The sequence below is a fragment of the Tamandua tetradactyla genome, chromosome 4 (assembly GCF_023851605.1).
Source record: "Tamandua tetradactyla isolate mTamTet1 chromosome 4, mTamTet1.pri, whole genome shotgun sequence".
NCBI lineage: Eukaryota > Metazoa > Chordata > Mammalia > Pilosa > Myrmecophagidae > Tamandua > Tamandua tetradactyla.
In genome coordinates, this window is record NC_135330.1 from 113,247,848 (window position 1) to 113,271,060 (window position 23,213).

General features: G+C 36.9%; 1 protein-coding gene and 1 pseudogene across 3 annotated transcripts in view; one reads left to right on the top strand and one right to left on the bottom strand.

The window, feature by feature from the left end:
- COG3 (component of oligomeric golgi complex 3) overlaps positions 1–20,077 on the bottom strand; it is a 97,535-nt gene extending 77,458 nt beyond the window's left edge. Inside the window, exons 1-7 of one of the 3 annotated variants that reach the window (XM_077158278.1) lie at positions 19,755–20,075; positions 9,601–9,747; positions 4,557–4,618; positions 3,361–3,526; positions 2,679–2,753; positions 1,513–1,605; positions 609–734 (exon numbers count right to left, since the gene is read on the bottom strand). In XM_077158278.1, the coding sequence (XP_077014393.1) occupies positions 609–734; positions 1,513–1,605; positions 2,679–2,753; positions 3,361–3,526; positions 4,557–4,618; positions 9,601–9,747; positions 19,755–19,925 (840 nt within the window). In that variant the 5' untranslated portion in view covers positions 19,926–20,075. Of the gene's footprint in view, positions 1–608; positions 735–1,512; positions 1,606–2,678; positions 2,754–3,360; positions 3,527–4,556; positions 4,619–9,600; positions 9,748–19,754 lie in introns of all 3 variants that reach the window. The other 2 variants (XM_077158277.1, XM_077158279.1) reach the window with 2 other exon arrangements.
- On the top strand, positions 4,750–5,390 carry LOC143681333 (GTP-binding nuclear protein Ran-like; annotated as a pseudogene).
- Positions 20,078–23,213: the final 3,136 nt, after the last annotated feature.

The following is a 23,213-nucleotide window of genomic DNA, read 5'->3' on the forward strand; positions in this document are numbered from 1 at the left end:
TGTGCTCAATAACCACCCTAGCTAGATTTAATCTTATTTTCTAACCTAACACTCTGTTAATTTTCCATCTGACATCTACTACAATATGTAACTAAGTAACCTGTTTTCTTCTGATTATTTCCCCAGGATGTAAGCACCAGGAGAGCAGAGACTTTGCTAGCTCTTTTTCACTACTGTTTAATTCCAAGTGCACTGCCAGGCATTCAGGAGCCATTCAATTGTTAACAGGAGAAAAATACAAAAAAAGGTGTAAAGAAGAAAATATAAATCATTAATCGTTGCTCAGATAAAGCCAGTGCTAATATTTTTCCCTCCAACATTTTCATTAAAAAGGTAGTAAAGAAATTTTTTTAAGCGACAGCTTGTATCTTATTTTGCTATTTGTCATGTAGTATTAGACATTTCTCCCTCTGCTAAATATTCTTTGAAAATAAGACAGTAATGGACACAGATAATATGGCCACTCTTCGCTATTACAACTAAAACCACAGTGTATTCAAGAGGTAAAGTTTTTTTGGAATTACAAAGTACTAATCTCAGATTAAATTTATGGAAGATAAAGGAATCGAAAATACAAAGCAATCTATTATTGGGACCAGTTAACTCACCCTTTTTAGTAACTGATTTGTGAGGTTCTGTAGTGTATTCACAGTGTATGTCTTCATGAGGTGCAAAACTTTAGAGAGACATTGTTTAAATTTCAGTAAATACACAGGATAATCTTTAAAATTAGGCTGAAAAGAAAGAGAATAATTTACAAAGAGGAAGAAACATTGACAAAACAAACTTCTAATGAAAACCAAAATGTGCTTTATGAAAAGAAGATTTTATGTAGATCAGAAGCTCAATGAAGATAAACACTGCAATGGCTTGCTCATAGCCAAATCCTATGTCTGGCACATAGTAGGAGCTCAATAACTGCAAAAAAATTTGCAATTTTTAGCAAAATACACTTTCAATATCCCAAGCACTTCAAAGCTAATAATATATTAGGCTCACTTAGGAAAAGAATCAAGTTTAGGGGGAGTAAATCCAGCCATGAAATCCTGAGGGTACAAAAAATGGGGGTGATTAAGTCAAAGGGCTTATCCCTTTATTTCCTTCTCAAGTAACTTTTTCTGTGTCCAAAGAAGTACCTAGCATATCAGGAGGTCAACAACATAAAAATGACTCAAACTTTTAGGTGGGATAAAATTCAATTACCCGGGCGGGCCACGGTGGCTCAGCAGGTAAGAGTGCTTGCCTGCCATGCCTGAGGACCTGGGTTCGATTCCCAGTGCCTGCCCACGTAAAATTCAATTAGCCAAGACTCCAATTTATTCGAAGGGTTGCCTCAAGAGTTCAAAGTGCTTTTTACACCACTACTGATAACTATCAAGAATTTACTATGGTTTTTCTTCAAGTATATTATAGTTAACTTTCCCCTTTAGAAGAAATAATTACATTATAGCACAAGAAGTATACTAGGGATGTTAAGGTTTCTTAAAAGCATGCAGAAATAACATGACTTACATGGGCTGAGATATATGTTATACAATCATCTAGCTTGGCCAGCATAGGTATAAATCCTTCACTGTTCACAGACAACGTAGGGGAATTCAATTTCTTTAAAGGAAAAAAAACTCTTAATTCATATACACAAAAAAAAATATATAAAAGTTGACAATTATGTATTAGAATCAGTACATACCACTTTTTAGATATAACCCAATTGTATTAATGTCTTTACAATACGTTTTAAAAGGTCACCAAAATATCCTCAAATGTAACCCATATGGGACAAATAAAAAGAATAGAGATTCAATTATTCCTAATGAATACAGTCATTATTCCTAATGGTTCTATTGTAGCTTTTTGTGAATTAGCAAAGATTTTATTTTATACCACTGAACAATATTATATTAAAATAATACATCAAGTACCAAGATATCCCATTTTTTAGTATTTTACCAAACATAATTTTCCTACTTTCAAATACTAGAGACTTTCTAAAGGTTAAAGGATTAACTAACTAATGTGTGGCAATAATGCCATGACAGTAAAATATTACCATCCAATTACTTCTTATCTTGATATACAAATAGTTTGGTGATTCGGTAACAAACTATTTCTCATTACATTTCATTGTTAATTAGCTACTAGTCTGACTTCTATCTCTTTAGTAACTATAATAGTTATGATCGGTTTAGTAATTTTTATAATTTATGGTTTACATATAATAATGTGACTGTTTAATTTATGAGCCAGAAAAATAGGAACAAATTTATACAGCAACCTTGATTGGGACTAACACTTTGGGATATATGTTTGCTTTATGAAAACTATACTTTTCTTCAAATGAAACATGAGATTAGTTATTTTTTAAAATATTTTTGGTTACTATTATAGTAACACAACCATAATAAGACTTAAATTGACTATTTTTTCTAATACTCTTCACAGTTTACAAATAAGACTCTACAAGAGGTAACCAACAAGGAGATTTTAATAATAATAAAATCATATTTGAAAAAATCTAAATTAATAATGGCTATCGAGTCACTAAAATAGGAATACCCATCAATAAGTAAACTCCTAAATTAGAATGTCACTCAAGCCAATTAATATATTTAAAGTAAGGGAAATACAAAATAAATATACTAACTTTACAAAACGTAAAAAAAGAAAAAAATGCTTACTGTGTTAATAGTTTCCAATTCATTGAAATAGGAAAGTTTTTGTTGAATGTTTTCAGCCAGATCAACAAGTTCCGACTGCATTGTTTTAAGGGAGAAAAATCAGAATATGACAATTAATACCTGAGTCTCAAAATTCTACCAGACTTATACAAGACATACTGGTTTATATTAGACATAAGATTTCAGAATAAAGCTCAAAGATTTTTATAATCATGAAGTAAAATAAGCAACAACAATTACAGTAAATTCTGTTTTTTATAAAACAATAAATGATCACTTTTTAAAAAAAAAACAGATATAGTAGTATTCTATCTCTAAGTCACACATTTAAATGCAACCTAGATTAGCTGATCTTTTCACAAGCCCCACCATTACTGCAATCACTAGGACACTTTGAAAAGTGTCAGTAATAAAGACCAGACAGACCAAACTAATATACTCTTTTCGCTCTGAAATGGTACTGAGATCTAACAGCCCCCAACACAGACAAGCTCACACCCGCTCATATCAGCTGATTTAGACTAAAAGGCAGTGCCAAAGTAGTAAACTGCATGCCTAGCCCAGGGATTCAGGCAGAGTTCAATATACACTTGGAGAAGTAAATGAGACTAAAATTCACTTGTATTCCTCTATGTAAAAATAAAATATTGAATTACTGATACTCTCTTCTACTTCAAATTACCTGTTCTTTCAGGAGCTGTTCACAGGCTTCATGCAAGGTTCCTGTCTTATTGGACACAAAGAGATACTGCTTCTGCAAAGACTCCAGATGCTGAAGAGCACTGTTCACATCATTCAATATAGCATCGCACTGCTCCTGAAACCCAGACAAGTAATCCCTCAGCTGTCTAAAAAACAGAACCAAAAGGGGATTGGCAATAATATTTTCCCCCAACAAGCATCAGTAATAAACAACAAAGTCTCGCTTTTCCCCCAAATGCTTGTACTTCAGGAGGAAAGTGTGACCAACTCACAAAGTTGATTATATTCAGAAATGTAGACCAAAAACTTTCATAAACTGTGTGAACACGTGAAGAATGCAAATTGCTGGAACAATAAGCAACAAACAGAACCAGCCAGAAGGCAATAAATCACTGGCTCGACTTTCAAAGACTAGGACACAAGGCCAACTCAAGTAAGGTCAGCTCTTCACATCATTTCCACCTTTGAGATGGTAAGATGCAGAAAGAACAATGGATTTGTAATTAGAAGATTTGAGTACAAGTCCCAGCACTGTCCAAGCCTCTAAGACACTGAGCAAGTCACTTAATATATCTAGGCCTCAATCTGAAATGGGAATAATACCTTTCCTCACAGGGCAGCTACGGTATTAAATGGGACCATATGTCATACAGCCCAACACAACGCCTAGCAGCAAGTCACTAAATAAATGTTACCTGAATACAAACACTCAACCCATAGTTCCCAAATCAAACAGAAACTCTACAGTGTAATTTTTCCCATGTAATTGTGCATGTAATTTCAACATGCACAAACAGGACAACATAGTTAAATTCAATCTAAATGGCCACCCCTAAAGTCTCTTGGGTCATTCTAAAGAAAGGCAAAAATACTTTTTACTAAAAGGTACAAATACTTTGTAGAGTTCCTGTAAAACATCCATACAAACCCAATCTTTACTGAAGTTATCTAAACCAATCCCTTCCCTCCCAACTTACTAATTACGATACACACACACACACACACACACACACACATAATTTGTCTAATTGTACAAGTTCCAATACCAGTTGAATAACTCAAATCCTCTCTCTGGCTATTCTTAAAGAAAATGTTGCTATTGGAGTTTTCTTTGTACCTTAATTTTGCGACTGTAATCTTAACATTAAGATAGCAAAAACTGCAAGAGCCACATACCTATATTTAGTTCCTTCATCCTGATCCATTTGAGTCTGAAGCTGTGCAAACCATGAGAAAAACTGGAAATAAAGAGTATTACATTGTCAACAAAACCAAAACAGACAGAATGAAACGCAGTTACAGGCTAAACAGCAAGTCAAAAGTATGAATGCAGATGGGGGCCGGAGACACTTCTGGAAGAATCATTATGATGGCCGCCTAAGGAGGACCCCATGTTCAGTTTAAACTTGTATTGGTTGGCAATGGCGGTACTGGAAAAACTACATTCGTAAAACGTCATTTGACTGGTGAATTTAAGAATTATGTAGCCACCTTGAGTGTTGAGGTCCACCCCCTTCATTCCATACCAACAGAGAACCTATTAAATTCAACGTATGGGATACCACCAGTCAGGAGAAATTCGGTGGACTGAGAAATGGCTATTACATCCAAGCTAAGTGTGCCATCATAACGTTTGATGTAACATCAAGAGTTACTTACAAGAATGTGTCTAACTGGCATGGAGATCTGGTATGAGTGTGTAAAAACATCCCCATCGTGTTGTGTGGCAACAAAGTAGATATTAAGGACGGGACAGTTAAGGCAAAATCCATTGTCCTCCACCAAAAGAAGACTCTTCAGTACTATAACATTTCTGCCAAAAGTAACGACTTTGAAAAGCCCTTCCTCTGGCTTGCTAGAAAACTGATTAGTGACACTAACTTGGAGTTGGTTGCCATGCCTGCCCTTGCCCCACCAGAGGTTGTCATGGACCCAGCTTTGGCAGCACAGTATGAGCATGACTTAGAGTGCTCAGATAATGCTCTGCAGGATGATGATGATGACCTGTGAGAAAATGAAGCTGGAGCCCAGCGTCAGAAGGCTAGTTTTACAGGCAACTATCCTGTGATGTCAGTGGTGTAGTATGTCTGCCACTTTACTAAATAGCTAAGCAGAACATGTGCTTAATCTTTCGGATGCTGAAGGAGATGAATAGGCATCAGAGTGAATGCAGCAGTTTTTAAAAAAAACTTTTTTGGGAGACCTGCATATTTAGATGTTTTGAAACACAACTGTTTTCTTTTTGAGTTTCAAATATAAGACTGCTACAGGCACATCACAACTATTCTTATTGTCATTCCCATCTTTTTTTAGAATTAGAATAAAGTTACATTTAAAATATCTAAGCTAGTGAACTCATCCCTTATTTACAAGAATTTCAAAATCACTGTTAGGGAAGCTTGTGCCAAGTTATTCTTTAAATAGCCTTTGTTGTTACCTCAAAATCTAGATGAATCACCCTGTCTCTACTTTTTATATTTGTGCATTTGAATGATACCCCTCAAATTGGCTGGATATGACAGGTCAACAGTTTCCCATTTGGTAAGGAGTTTATCGTCAGTGCAGTAAATCTAAAACGTCCACCTGCCTTTGTTCTGGCTAACATCTAACCCACGGAAAAGTTTGTGAAGATTTATACGTGAACTATCAAAATAAAAATGGCATGTATCCAAAGATACATTTAAAAAAAGTGGGCCGCGGTGGCTCAGCGGGCAAAGTGCTTGCCTGCTATGCCGGAGGACCTCGGTTCGATTCCCGGCCCCAGCCCATGTAACAAAAACAAAGAAACAAAATACAATAAAACAAGAAAATGTTTAAAAATGTTTCCCTTTCTTCCTTCCTTCCTTCCTTCTATCCTTCCTTCCTTCTCTCTGTCTAAAAAAAAAAAAAAAAAAAAAAAAAAAAGTGTGGATGCAAAAGTTTTATTTTGGGAGGCTCTGACGATAAAAATTAGTTTCAAACCAGGAGAAGATCATTTAACGACATACTTAATATCTACATAATGAAAAAGCAAAGGATATGAAAATCATAGTACATATACAGGGTCAAATAGGAAGAAAGGAAACAGAGAGACACAATATACAAGAAAATATTTCTTCCTAAGAAGTTAATGCTCTTCTGTTAGTCTGACAAATTTGCATAGTGCTTTGGGTAAATACCAGTATTAATGTTGTCTGATGAGAATTGTGAGAAGACAAACCCAGCAATAATATAACAGTCGGTGAAGAACACTAACTTCGGCATTAGCTAAATCTGGGTTTGAATTCTGGCCCTACCACGAAGAAAATATTATTTAAAAGAGGTAGGGAATAAGTATGACTGTTGAATAATTATACTGATATTTCTTTTAGTCTCCAGTGTCTTGGAACAACCAGAAGGAAAAACCTAAAATTGGGGACAGTAACCCATACCAAACTCTGAAATCTATTCTATAACTATTTGTTACATTGTACTTTGAAATTTCTTTTTTGCAAAAATGTTATATTTCATAATAAAAAATGTTTCATCATAATAAAAAATGTTTCAAAAAAGAGGTGGGGGACTTGACCTTAAATGGGCATGACATCTTTTGGGACTGATGAAATGTTTCATGGATTGACTATAGTGGTCACTATACAGATGTACACATTTGTCAAAACTTATCAAATGTACACTTAATGATTTGATCAGTGAGTGGAAAAGTATTTGCAAAAGTTCCCTTTGGGGAATGGTGAGAATGGGGGAAAACTCAACTTCCCCAAGTTGAATTCTTGATATTCTCACAAGCAGTGTGGGCAACCAAAGCTATACGTTGTGCCCCCAGCCTTGGGGTTTGTTCATATGAAACCTAACCCCACAGGGGATAGGTCAAGCCTACTTAAAATTAGGCCTAATAGTCACCCCCAATAGAGCCTCTTTTATTGCTCAAATGTGGCCTCTTTCTCCAGCCAACACAATGAGCACTCTCACCACCCTCCCCCTGTCTACGTGGGACATGACTCCCAGGGGTGTGGATCTTCCTGGCAACCTAGGACAGAAATCCCAGAATGAGCTGAGATTCAGCATCAAGGGATTGAGAAAAACTCTAGAATGAGCTGAGACCCGGCATCAAGGGATTGAGAAAACCTTCTCAACCAAAAGGGGGAAGAGTGAAATGAGACAAAGTGTCAATGGGTGAGTGATTCCAAACAGAGTGGAGAAGTTATCTTGGAGGTTATTCTTATGCATTAAATAGATATCACCTTGTCATTCAAGATGTAATGGAGAGGCTGGAGGGAACTGCCTGAAAATGTAGAGCTGTGTTCCAGTAGCCATGTTTCTTGATGATGATTGTATGATGATACAGCTTTCACAATGTGATTGTGTGATTGTGAAAACCTTGTGTCTAATGCTCCCTTTATCTACCTTGTCCACAGATGAGTAGAACATATGGAATAAACCTAAATAATAGGGGGAACAAATGTTAAAATAAATTTAGTTTGAAATGCTAGTGATCAATGAAAGGGAGGGGTAAGGGGTATGCTATGTAAAATTTTTTTTTCTGTTTCTGTTTTATTTTTCTGTTGCCTTTTTATTTCTTTTTCTGAATTGATGCAAATGTTCTGGGAAATGATCATGATGATGAATATGCAACTATGTGATGATATTGTGAACTGCTGAGTGTATGTGTTGGGAATGTTTGTTTCTTTCTTGTAATTTTTTTTTAATTAATAAAAAATTCAAAAAACAAAAAAATGTACACTTAAAATAAGTACATTTCATTGTACGTAAATTATGACCCAATAAATTGGTTTTTAAAATTTTTTAAGGGAAATATTCAGATGCAAATTCAATCCAAAAGACTTTTTTTTCAAAACAGTTCAAATAAGGTCACAGTGATGGTACAAAATTACCTTCTACGGTTCTCAAGTGGGATTCGATGTCAAGGGTATGCTTTATTCTCTCAGGATGCTAGGCTGGCCAAGTGTTTTGGCTATCATTTACAGAGTACTTATTGTGTGCCTGCAACACATTGTACTTAAATGCATTATCTTATTTAATTCTCTAAAAAGCCTATGAATTACATGTAGGCTGTTTACATTTTGATCCAAAGATCCAGTTTTTCACATAGGTCCATATAAATAAACCTGTGCTTGTAAAGTATATTAAATTGAGGCTCTGAATAAAGACCTTCCTGCCTATTCTGATTCAATCAGCTATGAAACATCATTGCTCAGTTTATTCTTTAAAAAGCTAATCAACATGTCTGAATAGCCAACAGATAGACCAATAGCACTTCAACCAGAAGACTTAAAAGCATTCTACCTATTGTATACTTAAGATCACTCTAGTTGCCAGGAGTCAACAACAACAAATTCCCACAGAAGGATGAAATATTTTTAAAATTAAAATCTATATCCATAAATATTAAATATGAGTAAGAAGTACATTTCTCTAAAATAGGAAATAAACATAAAACTATGAAAAAGAAAAAAGCCTGTGAAATAGGTATGAGAATTATCTTGTTTTCAGATTAGGAAACTAAAGATCTGAGAGCTTAATAATTTGCCTAAGCTTACCAACATGGTAAATGACGGAGCTAACACTCAGATCCTGGTTGTCTAACTCAAGAACCAGAGCTCATAACCATCTTGTAACACTGCCTTCTCTCAGCCTACTATACATATACAATCCATTAAGTTTGCTTTATGTTTTACTTGGTAAATGCCTCAGCTCTGATCCTTAATAGAAAGAGAAGACAGAGGAGGCAGCGGAACAAACTGCTATACATTTAGTACAGGAATAAGCAAACCTCAAGAGAAGATTCCAAATGCTACATTACTGAAAAATAACTACACATTTTTAAGGTTTAAAAAGGGGATTTGCTAGAAACAAGGAGAGAGATGTGTGTGTGTGCATATGTATGTGTTTGCAGAAACAGGATAATAAAGACATACACTGGAGAGCATCAAAAGTGCATAAAATAGTCAAACCTTAATAAATGTTAAGCCTTAATAAATGTAACAATGTATCAGCATCCAAACCTGGAATATTTTATTTTTTATCTGTATATTTACATCTGTATTGCAAATATAATTGACAACCGGTAGATTTAAAACACAACCAACACAAAATCAAGAATGTTCCAGAAAAATTTGAAGCTAACTATAGTTTTAAATGTTCAAAACTTTTAATGAGCAACTTTTTTACTAACCCTGTCTTGAGACATCTAAAATCCTGAGAAAAAAATACTGTCAATCACCTGTTGTGCAGTTTCGATCCTTTCTTCTTCCATCTCTAAGGAAACAAAGCCCTTTAAAAGAATGTCTTCTGTAGATTCAGGCACTACTGGTGTCATTGGAATAGGCAGTGACTGGGATGTTAAACTGCAAAAGTCTTCCATTGGGAGCTTTAAAAAATAAAAAAGAGCCACAAAGATATTTAAGTAACTTGAAATTTGAAATTCTCTGAACTCAATTCAAGGTTAGATTTCTATTTAAGGTGTCTTAGGAGAGAAAAGAATATTTTCCATTAAGTCATTTGAACTTAATGAATAGCACATAATACCAACACTAATAACTTGACTCTATGTATGTTAAACGCTAGTTCCAACATGATAAATATAAAGCTCATGTCCCTAGAGTAAGGTATGGTTTTTTAATTAGCTTTCCAAAAACGGGAGTGAATCTGTGCTAATCCACACACACCTTCTTTGGTCAACCTCTAGTGAACTACCACCAGGCAAAGGAAAAGCCTGTGTGCTGCTAAAAGTAGTTCACCCTTCCCGTCCGCAAAAGCCCGACCTCAAAGTCCAACCAACAAGTTTAACAAATCACACCCAAGGATTAACTACCAATAAACATTACTTCCTTCTACTATTTCTACCACAAGCACACCTCATCATCCACACCTTCTTGCTGACAAATTCTGAAATTAAAGTTGAAGAGAAGGAACTTCAGTTTCCCATCAGTTTCCAAAGAGCCCCAGTGGCCTGGCATCACTTTGACACCATGACACGTAGACCTACAGTGCTTTCCAGTTCTCCACTACTAAATATAGCCCAGGCATTAATTCATCTGTGGTCATGCAGACAAGCAATTGTTAGAACTAAAGCAAAAACAGTGGATTTAGAGCAGATATAAAAGTAAGATGTATGACAATTGCACACGAGATGAGAAGAACTGGTGCTTACATGAAATATAGTTCTTATACTATACATGTATAATATTCAAAGGTTCTCTGCGATTCATTAAAGAAGCATCTTGGGGCAGACATCTTTGCAGAGAGCCGCCGTGGTTTCCTGCTTCAACAGTGCCTGAATAGAACCCAGCACTCACCCCCATTGGCTGACTCCCTGAGCAGCCCTCAGCCACTAGGCAGCAGCCAACTCTTTCTCTCCTCAACTGCCTGCCATGACAACTATGTCCCGGTCACAGGTGCGCCAGAACTATACCCAGGACTCATCAACCTCCAGATCAACCTGGAGCTCTCCACCTCTTATGTCTACCTATCAATGTCTTACTACTTTGACCGTGATGTGGGGGCTTTGAAGAACTTTGCCAAATATTTTCTTCACCAATCTCATGAGAAGAGGGAACATGCTGAGAAATTTAAAAGGCTGCAGAACCAACAAGGTAGCTGAATCATCCTTTAGGATATCAAGAAACCACAAGACAACTGGGAGAGGGGGCTGAATGCAATGGAGTGTGCATCACACTTGGAAAAATGGGTGAATCAGTCACTACTGGAACTGTACAAACTGGCCACTGACAAAAATGACCCCCATTTGTGTGACTTCATGGAGACACGTTACCTGAATGAGCAAGTGAAATCCATCAAAGAGTTGGGTGACTACGTAAGGTAATCAACTTGAGCAAGAAGGGGGCCCTGGGTATGGCGGACTATCTCTTTGACAAGCACACACTGGGAAACAGTGATGATGAGAGCTAAGCCTTATGCCATCTTCCCGAGTCATGGGGTGACTTCTGTGATCACCAGGGCAGTACATGCATGCATGTTGGGCTTACCTTTACCTTTTCTATAAGCTGTATCAACACCTACCAAGTTCTTTCATTTGAACGATTCCTTCAAATACTCAAAAAAAAGTATTTTGTACACTCTAGGACAACCACTTAAAAAACTGGAAAAACACAGAGGATCTAGCAAAAATCTATCTTTCATTACCACTCAAATCTACATCCATTTCTAATTCAATTTCTGTTGAGAAAAAGATAATACATGTACTGTAAAAAGTAATGCAAATCAGTGTCAATATTCTGATTGTGATAACACACACTATGGCTTTGCAAAATGTTATTTACCATTGAATGTACAGGGAAATCTATGTATTACTTCTTACAATTGTATATGAATCTATAATTGTCTCAGTATAAATTTCAATTTTAAAAAGGTAATGCAGTAATTATATTCTCCTATCAGAGTTCACGAGGGCTTATACCACATAATTCTAGTACTACCTTGTAACATATAACAAGCTCCAGGTACAAAGTAAAATTCTTCTTTTTACAGAATCATTTGTAATACACATAGCAATCTTTTTAAATTTTTTTATTAAAAAAATTTATATATATGTTATACTATACAATAAAAAAAGTTGAAAAAAAGAAAAAAGAATGAATGTGTTGTAGTTTAATGACAAATATTTATGAACTAAAAGTAAATTCTTTTCCTTATATTCTATTGGAAACAACTTGAAAATGCTACATATTGAACAAAAGAGCAAGGCATATATAGTATACTGTTAAAAAAAAAAAAAAAAAAAAGGTGCACTTCCCTATCTAGTCACTTTGATAGACTTTGAGGAGGAATCCAAAGGCTATTCAGAGACAAGTCTCCTTTCCCAGGACCCATTTCCAAATCATTAGGTTTCCTACAACACATTCATTCTTTTTTTTAACTTTTTTTATTGTATAGTATAACATATACACAAAGCAAAGAAATAAAAAAGGAATCGTTTTCAAAGCACTAAACCACAAAAAGTGGTTAAAGGATGCAAAACAAACAGTGGTTACAGGATAGATCCCAGAGTTTGTCATGGGGTACCATACAATCCTCTCATATTTTTCCTTCTAGCTCTGTCAGAATATAGGAGGCTAGAGGGCTTAAATACTTTTTCATCATCACAGTCGTCTTCTTTGTGTGTGTGTCTGAACAAAAACATATATACAAAAAAAGCTACAAATTTCCAAGCATGGCACCACAATTAGTTGTAGAACATATTCCAGACTTTGACATGGGTTACAATTTCACAATTTTAGGCTTTTATTTCTAGCTGCTCTAAAATACTGCAGACTAAAAGAGATATCAATTTAATGACTCAGCATTCATATTCATTTGTTAAGTCCTATCTTCTATGTATAATTCCACTATCACCTTTGATATTTCCATACTTCTCAATGGGGTTGTTTGGGCTATGGCAATTCTAAAATTGGAAGGATCTGTCACTAATATGGGGTAGGAAGATGGAACTATCTGATGTTTGGAGAGGCTGGGCTAGATTTCAGGACTTACCTAAACCAGGGATCCATCTGGAGGTTGTTGGTTTCTGGAAAGTTACTCTAGTGCCTGAAACCCTTGTGCAATCTTATAAATTGCCCTAGATGTTCTTTAGGATTGGCTGGAATGGTCCTGGCTGGGGAACACTCACTCTTTTTAAAACTCCAAAGAGTATAGAATGATCTTTAACTGAAAGGTGAGTTTCCCTTCTTCCTCTCCATCTTTCCAATTCTTCTCTGAGGCAATACCAATGTTTATAATTTGAGAAATATTTCTAAGTAATTTAAGAGTAGAATAAAGAACTTTAAAGGCAAAAGGAACCAAAGAAGTATTTTCCCATTTTTATTAATCTTTCTTTTATAGAAATTATTCAAAATACATGAATATACTTTTTTTAATTCAAATCATCAGAAGTAAAAACCAAAAGTTCTCTTCCATTCCCCACTTTTAACCAGTTTAACCATTTTCAATATTTTTTATAGTTTTTCACAACTCTTTAAAAACAGATTTATATTCTGAGATACTATTTGTGTATAACCTAGTCGTTCCCTGAAATTTCGGGTATTTATATGACACATGAGACTCAGAGTTAGAGCACTGAAACTATGAAAGTCAGAATTACCCCAGAAAGTAACTGTTGAAAAAGTCAAAAAAGTGAAAAAAATTAAAAAGTTGAAAAAGTGATGAGACTTCAATGAGAGATATGAATGAAGCTGATCTGGATAGGACTAAGGTAAACCAGAATACAAGGTAAAGGATGATATGGTCCATATTTTAAAACTTCAACTTCTGTATGAGACCAAAGGGAGAGATGTTTATTTGGCACAAAATTTATATTTTGGGTAGCACATTATCTAATTTAACTTGTATGGTCAGTTTACTTGAATACCATAATTACATGGACTCTTGAAAAGGGCATGAGATCTTGATGGTTTTTCCAGATTAATCTGACGCCCCAATAAATCCCAGAGTAATCTGGGCAAAGAGTAAAAAAGTATTTGCAAAGTCCTCTTGGGGGGTTGGGGGAAAAGGAGTAAATATTAAACTTCCTTATCGGGAGAATTCCTAATGTTCTCACAAGCAATGGGGTGAACCAATTCAATAAACTGAGCCCTCAATCTTGGGTTTCACCCCAATGAAACTTATTCCTGTAAAGTAGAAGTTAAGCCTATTTATAATGATGCCTAAGAGTTACCCCCAAAGAACCTATTTTTTTGCTCAGATTTTTGGCCTCTCTCTCTAAGCCAACCCAGCAAATGAACTCTCTGGCCCCCCCTCAACCCCTACATGGGACATGACTCCCAAGGGTATAAATCTCCCTGGCAAAATGGGATAGATTCCCAGGATGAGCCAGGACCTAGTATCATAGGACTGAGAAAAGTCTTGACCAAAAGCGGGAAGAGAGAAATGAGACAAAATAAAATCTCAGTGGCTGAGAGATCTCACAGAGTCAAGAGGTTATCCTGAAGCTTATTCTTATGGATTATGTAGTATAAATATCTTTTTTTAATTTATGGTGCATTGGAGTGGCTAGAAAGAAGTACCTAAAATGCTGAACTGTATTACAGTAGCCTTGATTCTTGAAGACATTCTCAAGAATCTATATAACTTTTACAATGTGACCATGTGATTGTGAAAACCTTGTGTCTGATGCTCCTTATAAACAGGGTATGGACGGATGAGTAAAAAATAAGGATAAAAAATAAATAAATAATGGTGGGGGCGGTAAGGGTTAAAAATATTGGGTAGCTTGAAATACTAGTGGTCAATGAGAGGAAGGGGAAAGGGGTATGGTATGTATGATCTCTTTTTTATTTTTTATTTTTTTTTCTGGAGTGATGCAGATATTCTAAAAATGATCTTGGTGATGAATACACAATTATGTGATGATACTGTGAGCCACTGATTGTATTCTTTGGATGGACTGCATTTATGTGAAGATACCTCACAATATTTTTAAAAAAAGCAAACCAGACTTATAGCTTTGTTTGAATTCATCAATTTTAGGTCATATCTACTGGCTTACCACTGTGAAAAATGAAGAAATTAGTATCTCTGGGCTTTCTTCATATTTAATCTCAAATTCTGTCACTATACCATTTCCTTGTAGATATCAAAGTTTATAGCATTTATGTCCTGTTCTGTCTTTAGGCTGATTTTTTTTTTTTTGTATGCTGTATGGCAGGATCCCATTTCATTATTTTGTCATGTGAGCAGCCCATTACTGCAGCACCATTTGTTGAATTTTTGTTTGTTTTTTGTTTGTTTTGCTTGTTTATTTGTTTTTTGGGAAGTGCAAACAACGGGATATCAAACCCCGGTCTTCCACATGGCAGGTGAGAATTCTACCACTGAACTACCCTTGAACCCCCCCAGGCTGATTTTTTACACCACATGCTTCTGGCTTCCAGAAATTTGCCACAATTGCAGGTCCACTGATACCTTCCTCATTCTAGGTGTGTCACTTATTTAATCATTATTTATTACTGCCACTTCAGACTGATTCAGATATCTCATACATGGGCACTTGGTCTGTCATCTTGAATGAAAAAAATTGTCTATTTTCTAATTTACGAATATACTTTAGAAAATAGGAACATATGAAAACTCTAAATATATGAGAAGCTACTACAGATATTACAGATACATTCTATAATCTAGACACTGTGAGTAAATATAACAATGGTTTTAATTTATGAAAGAGCATTCTATTTAGTTACTCCAAGAACAAATATTAACTACTTTTCAAATACAAGGACATTTAAATACCAGAAGTAGGAAAAGCCCTCCGGTTGCCTTGATGTCACTAACAGAAAACCATTTCTTTCAAACCAAGACAGAAAAAAAAGGCACACAGCAGCAATTTTAAAGAAATAATTTTTAAAAGTAGCAAAACAAGCTGCTTTTTAAAAGCAAAAGTACCCCCCCTCCCCAGGTATATTTGCTCAGCAATCTTCTCTTCTCAGAGTACCTGTAAACCGAATGGCAAATCAAGAAGGGGTGTGGTGTAATCACAAACTCTGTCCTCTTTCCACCTCTCACTCAACGAAGAAATGCCACCCACTCACTCTTCTGGCCTCCACATGGAACAGACAAATGACACCAGAGAGAGGAGAGCACAAATCTAGGTTCCCAAAAGGTAGACAGGAATACTACCCTATTAAATAATAATTATAACAAACTATCAGGTTTTGCCGGATGAGCAGGGCCAGGAAGTAGCACCATTTTCTCTTCTAAGTGTTACTTCTTGTAGAGTTGTGAGTTAGAAGCAAAAATAATTTTTAGAATCAATCCGATCAATCATTCCCTAAATGAAATCTGATCTTACTTTCTTTTTCTGGATCAAACCAGTGAAGAGGTATAGATGGCGGCCCAGAACCTTTCTCAGTGTACCAACCTCTTCTTTTCTTACCTTTCTTACCTTACCTTCTGACTGACCACCTATTCCTGCTCAGAATGACAGCAAACTAATCTCTTATTTTAAGGTGTTCAATAATATAATACTAGTAAACAGCTTGCCATTTGTACTTTATGATTTTGTTTAATTCTCACAACTACCCACAACATAAGTACTATTATAGTCCTCATTTTATAAAAGAAGAAAACGGAGGCTCAGAGAAGTTAAACATCATGTCTAAGGTCATAGAGTCTCTAAGAAAACAACCCCCTAACAATATTACTTCCTAGTTCAGGGTTAATTATGATAGCATTTTAACAAGAGTTATTCCGAGTTCAAAAAACGAAAGTGGGGAGTAATCATGTTAAAACACTGAATGAAGCTGCATCTGAGCTATAGGTTTTTGTTTTGTTTTGTGTTGTTTTGTTTTGATTTTACTATTATTACTTTTATTTTTTTCTCTATATTAACATTCTATATCTTTTTCGGTTATGTTGCTAGTTCTTCTAAACCAATGCAAATGTACTAAGAAATGATGATCATGCATCTATGTGATGATGTTAAGAATTAATGATTGCATGTGTAGAATGGTATGATCTCTAAATGTTGGGTTAATTTCTTTTTTTCCGTTAATTAAAAAAAAAAAAAAAAAAGAGAAGGGATAATTGGAGATGAAGGGATACAGACTGTACAACGGGACTGGATATAAAAACTCAGAAATGGACAGCACAATACTACCCAATTGTAATGCAATTATGTTAAAACACTGAATGAAGCTGCATGTGAGGTATAGGTTTTTTGTTTATGTTTTTTTTGTTTTTTTTCTTTCTATTATTGTTTTAATTCTTATTCTGTTGTCTTTTTATTTCTTTTTCTAAATCGATGCAAATGTACTAAGAAATGATGAATATGCAACTATGTGATGTTATTAAGAATTACTGATTGTACATGTAGATTGGAATGATTTCTAATTGTTTTGTTAATTCTTTTTTTAATTAATAAAAAAAAAAAAAAAAAAAAAAAAAACGAAAGTGGGGTGGGCCACGGTGGCTCAGCAGGTAAGAATGCTTGCCTGCCATGCCCAAGGACCACGTAAAAAAAAAAAAAAAAAAACAACGAAAGTGGGAGAAAAGAAAAAGTTACACTAAGTTCAGCACTACTAAAAAAAAAAATGCCCCAGGTATAAGAAAACAGCCTACCTAATATTCTACTGTAAATTATTTTATCTAATCCAAATAAAAAGTTATACTGCTTCCCAAGATAAGACTAGCTTCCCTTCACAAAAGAGAAAGATTTTTTCTAAAGAACTTAGCAGCTTTATGATATTTACTGAGAGCAAGTTGACCTCTTGATACTCAACTAATCTGCCCAGTTCCAGTTGTTCAGAAAGCAATCTATCTTGTGAAAACTGAGAAACACTACAGAAAATCCTTTGGAGATATGCACTGGACAAAATGAAAAGTGCTGAGGCATCATTTTCCAGCCCCAAGGTTAAAAGTGTGGTAACAGGGATAGAAATTCAATTCGAAAGTCTTCACACCAGGTATAAACACTTAATAGAGGGAAATGAGCTGTTGAAAGCTGAAGAGAAATGAGAACCACCTCCTTGAAATTTCCAGGAGTAAACAACAGGCTACCAATTTCACTGTCACAGGAACTCAATGCCAAGGATGGGTGTACAAAGACCTTTACTGAATCCTTGAACATGTCAAGCTCAGTTCCCAATCACAACCTTCGCACTGCTTTTTCCTGCAGCTAGAATATTCTTTCTCTAGCCCCTCTAAGGTTGGCTTTTTGCTTTTCATCATTCAGGACTCACTTGAATATCACTTTTTTGTTAGAAAGTCTTTCCTCCTTACCTAAAAGGTACACTGGTTTGTCTTTCTGGCACACCATATGTTTCATTTTCCTTATATCATGGATCTCTATCTTAACTTACTTTCTCTGTTCTTTTTATATATGCTCATGATTCACCACAAAATATGTCAGCTCCATGGGATCACGGATCTTGCTTGCTCATCACTCCGTCGCCAATTCCTAGCTCAGAGTAGGCACATATTATAAGTCAAGTGACTGCATGATCTTATTGGTACGTTACTGTGTTACATAAATACAGAAGAATGGGCTGAAAATAAAAAAATTCCACTTATTTCACTTCAAATTCTCTCCTTTCATGCTCGATGAGAATAAGAAACAGTAGTTTATGACCCATGACAATAGGAAATTGAGTGATTTTCTTGCAGAATAGGTCCTTAACCCAAGTACTATGAAGCCCAAGGAAGTACTTGACTCAGTAATAAGCCAAATCATTTATAAACAGATTGGAAAATTTACAGAACTTCCAACTTTCATCCAGAGCATGAAAGACCTTCAGAGCAAACCAAAGAAATTTCCACCTGTTTCTTCATTTATTTCAGACCGACTTCGGGGACAGTATCCTAAAGGTAGACAGAAAAACCCAAGAACGAACACCTATAACTATGGTAGAGTATGCAAAAGTAAAGATAACTTTTAAATCAAATCTCTTAACTTCTAAAGTCTGGGGGCAGAGAAAAGAAGGTAAAATCTCTAAATTCAATCTGCCTTTCACAACAATTAAAAAACATGTAAAAACAATGATTCCAACGTCAAAAGTAACCATTTCTGCTTATAAAACAATCTTCGTGAACATGGCCCACAGAACCATAAAAAGTCTACCAAACATAAACCTGTACTTCTTGATATGACAACTTATAGAACTGAATCGCCCAAGAAGCAATAAAATGCACAAAACTGGTTATTCGGATTAAAAACGTTTGACGCTAAAAGCGAAAAACAACATTTGTCCTGTAACTACTAGTTGAAGAGTGCTTTGAAAACTTTTCTTTCTTTGCTTCGTATATATGCTATATTATACAATTTAAAGAGTTTTAAAAGAGCGAAAACCAACATAGCCTAATAGTGTACTGACCCAGCTTTCAAAATGTATTTTACTTTATTTTTTACTTCGCGACAGATCAGATAAACCTGATTTCCCATAATTTACACATCTTCTAGACGACGCTCACTGCTATGGGATGTATGCAACTGTCCCATCAACCTGAAGGTGGTGTCTCTCCAAGATTCCTCCATGGAAAAAACGGAAACTGGGTTGCTCGTGAAGGTGGTAAACGAAGAGCAACCATAAGAAACCGCCCCACAACTAACTACCTCTGGAACAGCAGGGACGCCCTCGCCAAGGCTCCCAGCCAACCAACCATTCCACGCCGCAGATCCGGCCTGCCGGCACCCGCCGCTGGACGCCCTCGCAAGCAATCTCGTGCAGGCGGGGAAGCGGCGGTGGAGGCGGCGCGCGGCAGGCAAGGGGAGGGCATCTCCCACTGCGCCGCCACCGGGACCGAGGAGCAGCGAAGACAGACCTGGAGCAGAGGTCGGCGAGGTTGGGAAGAGGCCCGGCTTCCACAGGCCGGGCCGGGGAACACCCAGCCCCGCCGCCCCCGCCGGGTCCTCACTAGTCCCCTCACCTCGGACGGCACCGGCAGGTTCTCCGCCGCCGCCTTCAGCTCCAGCACCGAATTCGTCTGCCTGTCTGTCAGCGGAGCCGTCGTGTCGGGTCTCCGGTCCCACAGAGCCAGCTTCTCCCGGGCGTCCCACTCGGCCGCCGCCTCCGGCAGCAGCAGCCCCGCCTCAGCCATCGCCACCGCCCCCGCGGCCCTCAGCGGCAGCGGGGTGGAGGGGAGCCCGACCGGGAGACCCGGGCCACTTCCGGGAAAACGGGGGCTTCCAGCGCGGCACTGGTGGCGGGGCGGGGACGGCCCGAAAAGCCTGACCCCGGAAGCGCTTTCCCTGTGTATGGGCGGTGCCGACGCCAGGACAGACGTGGCTTTAAACGGGGAACTAATACATCCGTTGATGATGGGAAAGAAGAGGGCGAAGGCGGCAGGCGCGGACGGAAGTAGAAATGCCCCTACCGGAAGTGTTTTCCTCAACTTCAATAACTTTGTGGTTACGTATTGTTCCAGTTATTGACCGCTGTGCTAAGTGACTTTACCGGCAGGGGCCTTCGTGAGCTCCGGAATCCACCGTCTATCTGCTCGCAGCATTGTAGTGTGAGTAGAGTGTGCGGATTTCCGTGTTGATGTGTTGACATTTTCCTTGCCTTAATGAGCATAAACTTTCCAGACATCCAGGAATTCCCCTGTTAGAAATCCAATTTTTACAACAATTAAAATTCACCTATTAGACATCATTAATTAGTCTCAAATGTCTGGAAAGAACTTGAATGTCCAGCATTGAAGCATTGGTTTATTAATTCATGGTACAGACATGCAATGTGAATACTATTCTGCCATGTAAATCATGTTGCAGATTTGAAAGCAAAATAAATGATAGTGAGCCATAAGTGAAAAAAATAAACGATTGATTAAATCAATGAAGGAGAAGGAACAATTCAGTTTTACAGAAGCATTCCGATTAATAAAAGCAAAAAAAATAGAAAATTACTGTTAGAATAACACAGTAATAATTATTGCTGGCAAGATTTAAGGACGGATGTGAAGTGTTTAATCTGGCATTTAGTACATGTTTAAACACTAAAAATATATATACGGACCGATAAAAAAGTTTGTTGGTGAAAGGTTAAGAAACAGAAATTTGCATAGTCTCAAATTATTGCCCCCAAGATATTTATTACCAAGGGGACTAGAACTTTACAGTAGGTAACCCAGGCAGACACCACCTTAACCAAGTGATCAAAGTCAGCAGCAGCAGCACAAACTCCCTGTGGTGATGAGTTTTGAGAAGCCCATAATATCGCCCCTAGAGTATTCTTGTCAAAGGAACGCAAAACTTCAGCCCCATTATGAGAAAATATCAGACCCTCTCAAATTGAGGAACATTCTGCAAAATAACTGACCAGTACCCTTCCAAAATGTAAATCATGAAAAAGAGGAAAGACTGAGGAACGATTATAGCTTGAAGAAGAATAAGGAGACACGAGCCTAAGTGCATCCTGGATCCTGAACTGAATCCTGGGACGGAAAGAGGACCATGGGAAAGTTTGCACAATTCAAATGAGGTCTGCAGGTTGGTTAGTAGTGCTGAATCAGCGTTAATTTCCTGCTTTAGATCACTGTATGGTGAATGAAAGACATACCTGAACTCTCCAAAGTATTTTTGCAACTTTTCTGAAGTCTAAAATTACTTCTAAATAGAGTTTAAATATCATGTTTAGGAAATACCTATCAATTTGGGAAAATGGTTGTAATAGAATTCAAAAGAATGAAACAGTAGTCTATGATCCTATTTGCTAAAGGAAGCACTCTCAAAATGGACTACTGATAATTATTTTCTTTCTTTTTTTGCACTGAGTTTTGCATTTATAATCAGAATAAAAGTTATTATAAATAAAATACTCAACTTTACTTCACAGTGTCATTTCCCCATCATACAACCAACCAGTTTCCTAAAGAAAGTCATTTTGAAGCTACCTAGAGACCATCCTATGGTTTTCTGTTTGTCTTTACTAAAAAGTGCTTTCTCTTTTGGAGACCAGACTGAACTCTAGGGATGCAAATCTTAGAAATGAAATTAATCCTGTGTAAGTTTTGGATGACAGTTCTTCACCAGCTGTCACCCTTTAAGGAGCAAATATAAAATCTTCTCTCTCCCCTTAAAAGTGTGTTTCCAGTGTAGATTTCCTGTAAACATTATTTTTTAACTCTTTAAAATATTTTCACCATCTTGTGACTGTTGATGCTGAAAGGATGCAATGGAGGTTATGGTACCAATGGAGACGATTTGGGGTGATGCCGGGTGTTTAATTAGCTATAGGGAGCCCAAATGAAGGGTCAAGCAAGGCATATATGCAGCACAATGATACCTGGTCTATTCATGAATTAAGGAATTGAGGGAGCTAAGGGCGGAGCAGCAGTGCCTGAAGGATCCAGTAGCCACCAGCTGCCTCTGCAGGTGAGCAGTGGGGAGGAAGCACTGGTGAGTGTCACAAGACGCAACAGAAATAGCCAGGACAACCTGTTCAGCCTTGCTCATCAACAAGGAACCGTGGACAAGCAACTACCAGACAACTAGAGAGGAGCTTCAGAGCTACAGGGAACCAATGAAGCAGAATAACAGCGATTTGTATGGATGTTTTGATTTTGCAGAAAACTAGCATAAAGCATATCCTGAATCCTTCTTCTGCTTCAGACTGATCGATCTAGTGTTCTTTTCTGTTATGGGGAAAACTGTCTAGTCCCTCTCAAAAAAAGTAATTTCCTATACTGGATGCGCTTTTTTTTTTTTTTTTTTTGCATGGGCAGGTACCAGGAATCAAGCTCGGATCTCCAGCACAGCAGGTGAGAACTCTGCCACTGCACCACCATTGCCCGCCCTGGATGTACTTTTATACTCTGTACTCCAAAGCAAATATCTTCCAGTTTGCAGCTGGTGGTTAACTTACTCCCAGAAGTGCTAGAGGAAGTGATAAATACAACTGCAGTTTCTAATTTTTTACTATAATTCTTAAAATATTACTTGATCAAAGTCCTGGTAATTGTTCACATAAAAATATTCACATTGATGCAGTAAACATTCATAGTGCATATGTCTATATGCACATACATACAAGGTACATGTATGCATTCAGATTGTGTTTGAGAGAGACAGACAGACAGAACAAGAAGACAGGAGTCTTAAAGCTGCCTTGGGGAACAGGAAAAAGATGAGGCCAAAGAGGTTTCATTTCCAGATGATCAAGGTCCTGATATCACATAGATGGCATTTTGTGTGTAAGATTTATTCACATTTTACCTTTAATGTCTTTAATATATAGAGGTTATGATCTCCCATTTAGAATTAAGCCAGTGAAAAACAAAGAAATGACATGAATTGTGCAAGGGATTCAGGAGGGTGAAGGAAAAGGCCACTGTGTTGGTTCAAAGCTGTTATGTACCCCAGAAAAGGCCATGTCCTTTTACTCCATT